The sequence below is a fragment of the Salvelinus alpinus genome, chromosome 25, assembly GCF_045679555.1.
Source record: "Salvelinus alpinus chromosome 25, SLU_Salpinus.1, whole genome shotgun sequence".
NCBI lineage: Eukaryota > Metazoa > Chordata > Actinopteri > Salmoniformes > Salmonidae > Salvelinus > Salvelinus alpinus.
In genome coordinates, this window is record NC_092110.1 from 37881765 (window position 1) to 37887936 (window position 6172).

Here is a 6172-nt window from a genome sequence, read left to right on the forward strand (position 1 = left end):
AGAGCTGACAAGATAAAAATATGTCATTCTGCCCCTGAACAAGGCAGTTAACCCACTGTTCCTAGGCCGTCATTGAAAATAAGAATTTGTTCTTAACTGACTTGCCAAGTTATATTGAAACAGATGACAAATATATTTTTAAATCTTCAGAAACTAATTGAGACAATGATGGATATGGATAGTTTCTTTAATTTCCTTTCAAACTTGTACCAATACAGTAAAAATAAATACATTTTTTGAATTCCACAAACATATAAAAATGTTTCATATACACAAACACACCTTGCTTAAACAGATATAAACTACTACTTGTCATTTTAGGTTTCTCAATCTGTAACACTGATTGGGAAACACACTTGAAGACAAAATGTCTGAACATCAGCATATGTCCAATCAGTGGTCACATAAGCAGTTCTGAGATGCGTGTTGGGTCCAATGTACAAAGAGTCCATACTGCCCTTTACATTACAGTCTACACTGGCTGGTCACCATTGCCTTCAGAATAATACCAAAAGCATTAACCACGTTTCCATCCGACCATTTCATGCAGATTAATTATCTAACTCATGAAAAAGTTACAACTGGGCTGATGGAAACAGGAAATGCTGTTTATAAATACCAACAGATTATTTGTTTGTTCGACATGGTGGGATCTTTTTGTGTCTAAAATTAATTATGCGAGAAATTACGGTGGAAACGCCTTTATGTGCAAATATTGATATAATAACCATCACATCGAAGTAAACTCGGGAGTCACGTGATTATATTTTGTGTGGTCCTCCCACTACAACCCGGGAAACCATGCAGTTTTATTAAGCTACAGATGAACTTCACAGGGTGGTGAAAGAGCACGGTGATGAGCTTGAAGTATTGAGGGTCTTATTCTGGTGACATGATGATCGATGCTTGGCTGCCATTTGACAAATAATATCCCTGTGCTCTATAATAAAATCTCATCATGTAGGTAGCCTACCAGGACTGTATCTGCCAGCTGTTGGCTAGAGAGCACGTGTCAAGACCAGAGTGGGTACATTTGCTGTATAAAGCAACAGTTGTGACAAAACCCATCAGTAGAGTTGACAATACCATGGAAAACTATATAACTTGTATTTTCACATTCGGTACATGGGAATTTAACAATTAAAAGTTACGTTTATGTGCACTACGTCATCACACACAGCATTTAAATTTAATGGAAACATATCTGGTGGGAAAATGCGCATATTTTTTTTTTTAAATGCAGATTTCAGAATATTCGCATGAAAATCTGCCGCAAATTGGATGGAAACCTAGCTACTGTACTGATTGCCGTGGAACAGTTGAGGGACTTAAATCATCTCAGGCCTCGCTGAAGGCATTGGTCTAGGAACTCAGAGTAACATGATAGGGAGCAAAAGTGACGCTGCACCGGTGCATCTGTTCCTCCCATGTCATCTACCAAAACCACAGTGTGAGAGACCAGATGCAGATTCATGCTGACTGCTGTTTTGATGTAGTAGTTCACACAGGTACAGCCACAGTCACAGGTCTTGGCAACCTCCAGGTCTTGACAAAGGTGGGCAGGGATGAGTTGAGGCCCGTAAGGGATTCTATGTGGTGTAAACACAAAACAGAACTTAGGCTCAAATATTGCATAAAACTTTACGTGATACTACACGTTTACACTTCCAAACAAGGTAAAAGCACGTAAATGGGTGAAATGTTGAAAGGAATAATTGAACTAACCTGAGGTTGGCCACAGCCCTGGCGGCCATCTCCTGCAGAGTCAGGGGGAAGGTGAGCTGGATGGTGTGGTCCAGGGGGTTGGGATGGGCGAACGGATTACCAAACAGGTCCAGGTTCTCCAGAGTTAACTTTCGGAAGTCCCCTGGCAGCAGGGCCAGCTGGTTGTGTGCAGCAGACAAAAAGCGCAGCTTGGAGAGATGGCTGATGCGAAAGGGCAAACACACCAGTCCGTTGTTGTCCATCTTGAGGTTGATCAGCTCTCGCAGCTGGCAGAAATGAGGCGGCAGGGCCTGCAGGCGGTTCTGACTCAGGTCGAGGTGTTGAAGTGTGCGCTGGAGGCTGGACAGACAGAGGGCTTCACTAAAGGTCTCTAAGTGGTTGCTGTGGAGAATAAGCTCAGCCAGGCAGCCCAAGTCTCCGATAGTGTCAGGAAGTTTTTTAATGTTGTTATTACTGAGGTCCAGTCTGCGCAGTGCCTTGAGGGAGAGCATTCGCATGTCTACCCGTGAGAGCTTGCAGTAGGACACCTGGAGCTGCTCTAATGAGTAGGGAAAATTGGAGGTCAATGGATAGTCCTTCTTGGATACAATAGTCAGCTTCTTCTTGGGCTTCTCCACATCCCTGGCTCGGACGGGTGTCAGTGTAGAGAGCGGCAGGCTGTCCGTGTCATTTCCTCTGTGAGCCAACCGAGCAGCCGAGAGGAAGTTCTTCAAGCTGTTAGCATCAGCCTGAAACCCAAAAGAAGACCGATGTCACTAGTGGTTAACAGTCAATACAACAGCTCTTATCGTACCTGCTATCAAACAGCGTTACATGAGACGGATTGCATTATTTATAAATCCCTCCATATCAAACAAGTTAACACATTTCCTATCTATCCTTCAGATTGAGAAACATTCACGATGGTGGAAAAGTGCTTGGCCTATAATAAGACACGTAAAATGCATAATTAAGCAATAAGGCATGAGGGGATGTGGTATATGGCCAATATACCACGGCTAAAGGCTGTTCTTACGCACGACACATCGCAGAGTGCCTGGACCTTAGTGCCTTACGTGTCTTATTATAGGCCAAGCCCTATTGCTATTATAAACTGGTTACTAATGTACTTAGAGCAGTAAAAATAACTTGTCATACACGTGGTATAGTCTGATATACCACGGCTGTCAGCCAATCAGCATTCAGGGCTCGAACCACCCAGTTTATAACGTAAACTAACAACCCAAGGACTTCCTCATATTGTATTAGGCCTACATTTGTTCCCATGACACAGATTTCTTTGGTCTTAGTTGTGCTAGCACAAGATGAAACATTTAATTACAAAAAGATTACAATACACATGAGATGTTATTAACATAAGTCACACAAAGGATTGCCTAGTGAGTCCTTCTCACAATGCTAGCCTGGTTTCATTTGTGTATCACCATAGCTGTACGCACCACAGCCTGTCTGTGCGTGTGATGGGTTGAAAATGTGTTTCAAGATCTAGGGGAAAGGTCAACACTGCCCTAACACAGCCTAGAGCCATTGTCACCCATTGGAGGAAACAGTCGCTCATTTACAGAACATGCTCCCCACATTCAGACAAGTCTGGCTAATGCATAAATATCAAACTAAGATACACACGGAGTGTACAAAACATTAGGAACAGCTGCTCTTTCCATGACAGACTGACCAGGTGAATCCAGGCGAAAGTGGTGGATTGATGTCACTTGTTAAATCCACTTAAATCAATGTAGATGAAGGGGAGGAGACATTTTAAAGAAGGATTTTTAAGCCTTGAGACAAGATTGTGTATGTGTGCAATTCAGAGGGTGGGCAAGACAACATATTTAAGTGCCTTTGAGCTGGGTATGGTAGTAAGTGCCAGGCGCACCAGTTTGAGTGTCAAGAACTGCAATGATGCTGGGTTTTTCACGCTCAACAGTTTCTCGTGTGTATAAAGAATAGGCCACCACCCAAAGGACATCCAGCCAACTTGACAAGTGTGGAAAGCATTGGAGTCAACATGGGCCAGCATCCCTGTGGAACGCTTTCGACGCCTTGTAGAGTCCATGGGCCGACGAATTGAGGCCGTTCTGAGGGGCAAAAGGGGGTGCAACTCAAGGTGTTCCTAATGTTTTGTACACTCAGTGTATTATGCAATGATTCTTTTAAGCATCGGAGATGATTGAAAATCCTAATTAGGGCTGGGAGGATACAGCAATGTAACATTCTATATGTTGGGTCATGTTAACTGATTAATATGCATGCCCTAAAATTATTTATTTCAGTGTAAGCGCTCTACTTTTCCAGCAGAAATGTAAGTAGCATGTGAACCTGAAGGCCAAATTATATATATAATTTTTTTAATTCTCCTTTTTCATTGGAGATCAGATTCCGCCATACAGAAATGTCTAGATCCATACCTTGCTCAAGCAGATGTCAACAGCAGGCTCCTTCAGTCTCACAGTGGCTTTGCCCTCCTCAACAAACCTGGTGAAGAATGTTTCAATGTTTTCTTTTAGCTGTAGAGGAAGTAGGTACACACATTAGAGTAAGACGTGGAACAAAAAACAAAGTGATGGTGGATTCGTTACCTAGCATTTCTGGTGACTCGTTCATGCAAGACCACACACGATATTAAATGTCCACATTAAAGGGAAAATCCACTCAAACTATATTTAGGCATTTTTATCTTTAGTTCATGTTACAGATTTTGCATCATCATGATGATGTGGCTGGTGACACTTTGGTTCTTGAAAGTCTAATATACTGAAAACGTGTCTGCTGACATGCAAAATATTTTGGGACTGTATCAACTAGTAATGGGGGGGTAAACAAAAATACAATTACATATCGCAATATTATTTCTGACAATATATCATATTGTTTGCAATATTATTTTTACGCTAGTTGGCTATATCTGCACCGAAACTCCAGTATTTGTCCTTCATAGCTTGTTATCCAGCTTATTTTTTTAAATAGGGAGCCAATTCGTTTTCATCACTTTTATTTCAGTAATTGATCAATACTCATTCTCATGGCTCTCTTGTCCCTCTGCAGCAGACATATGGTGAGCATATCGAATTGCAATACATGTGATTTCGGCACCAAAGTATAGTGATAATATCGTATCTTGAGGTCCCTGGCAATTTCCTGCCCTAGTATTAACAGTGGACTAAGGAAAAAAATACCCAAAATAGTTTAACACAAACAAACAAGGGTTTCCTCCAAGTTATCTGAGATAATGGATTTCAATCAAATGCAACTCATTCATTCCACAATGAAGTCATCATACATTTGAAAAGTAGCTATACCAATTAACAAGGTCAAGAAGTTGGGTGATTCATCCTGTGTACTTGGGGTACACCTGTAAAACATAGAATACATAGCTAGACAACTGGCCAAGTAGTTAAATAAACAAATATCTAGATACTAACCTTATATTTTGAGCCTGTCCTATCCTTTGCTGTACAGATCATTAGATAAATGTTGTGGTGTTGTGTGGTCTTGTCCACATGTCTCCCAATAGACAGCACAGCCCTTGCTCCCTTTCCTCTGTTTTTCATCCCATACGTGGGAAGCATCCGGCTCACGACTTCGACGTCGCACTGAAGCTTCATTGCTCGAGGTGTATAAATAAATGCGTGACCTGTGTTAGTTCTGTAAATATATCCCAATAAATGAATGTTCAAAAAAGTTTTTCCAAACCAAACGGGCAGTTTGACCCAATGTATGATTTTGGTTTAACACAACCTGCTGGCATACAAAAGGGTAACGTTAGCCCTTGTCACGCCACTAAGTTACTTTGCTAGCAAGATATGTCAACCTTAGCTACAAACTAGCTATAAAACCCCCTAAGTCAAATACAAGGACATCTGTTATCTCCTAGCACACTCAGCCAGACAACGAACATAGCTAGATAGCTAACCTCGTTACCTTAGCTGACTAGGTTAGTTGCTAAAAAAGGTAGCACAACATAATATACACTTACGTTGGCAAACTGCAAGTTATGACAACAGAACTAACGAAATGGCTCAAACGCTTTACCGGACCGTTATGGAATACAAGAGTTGACGACAACAAAAAAAAGCATGCAAGTTCTCTCTCTAGCATGTAAACTAAATTGTCAACATGGACCCAAAGAATAACAAGGAAACGTCGCTACCAAGATGATCGAACGGCCTCAATTTCGCGCGCGCGAAGAGAACTGATAAACGTACATGCGCAGACGTGATTTTGTTTGAGAATCTTTTCTTTGGTTGTGGCAAGAAAAGGTGCAGCTTTTGTCAAATGAACGTCAAAAGTAGATTTTTTGTTGTTGTGAATTTTAGTTTACCCTAACCCCTTTCTTAACCGTAACCTAATTCTCCTAACCTGCTACGAAGTCAAATATGACTTTCATTTGACAAAACCTATAACCCTTTTAGCCATGACAATTTTTTTCTTAGCACCTACCTCCGGT

At 41.3% G+C, this 6172-nt stretch overlaps 1 protein-coding gene across 2 annotated transcripts; it reads right to left on the reverse strand.

The window, feature by feature from the left end:
• Positions 1-169: 169 nt before the first annotated feature.
• On the reverse strand, positions 170-5927 carry lrr1 (leucine rich repeat protein 1). 2 transcript variants are annotated; one of them, XM_071366688.1, is made up of 5 exons: positions 5702-5927; positions 5148-5370; positions 4134-4232; positions 1726-2453; positions 170-1589 (listed from the first exon to the last, which is right to left on the reverse strand). In XM_071366688.1, the coding sequence occupies exons 1-5, from the start codon at positions 5821-5823 to the stop codon at positions 1334-1336; spliced, it is 1428 nt and encodes a 475-aa protein (XP_071222789.1). In that variant the 5' UTR covers positions 5824-5927; the 3' UTR covers positions 170-1333. The 2 variants fall into 2 exon arrangements, with proteins under 2 accessions (XP_071222789.1, XP_071222790.1); XM_071366689.1 differs by having other exon boundaries at positions 5148-5927.
• Between the last annotated feature and the right edge of the window lie 245 nt (positions 5928-6172).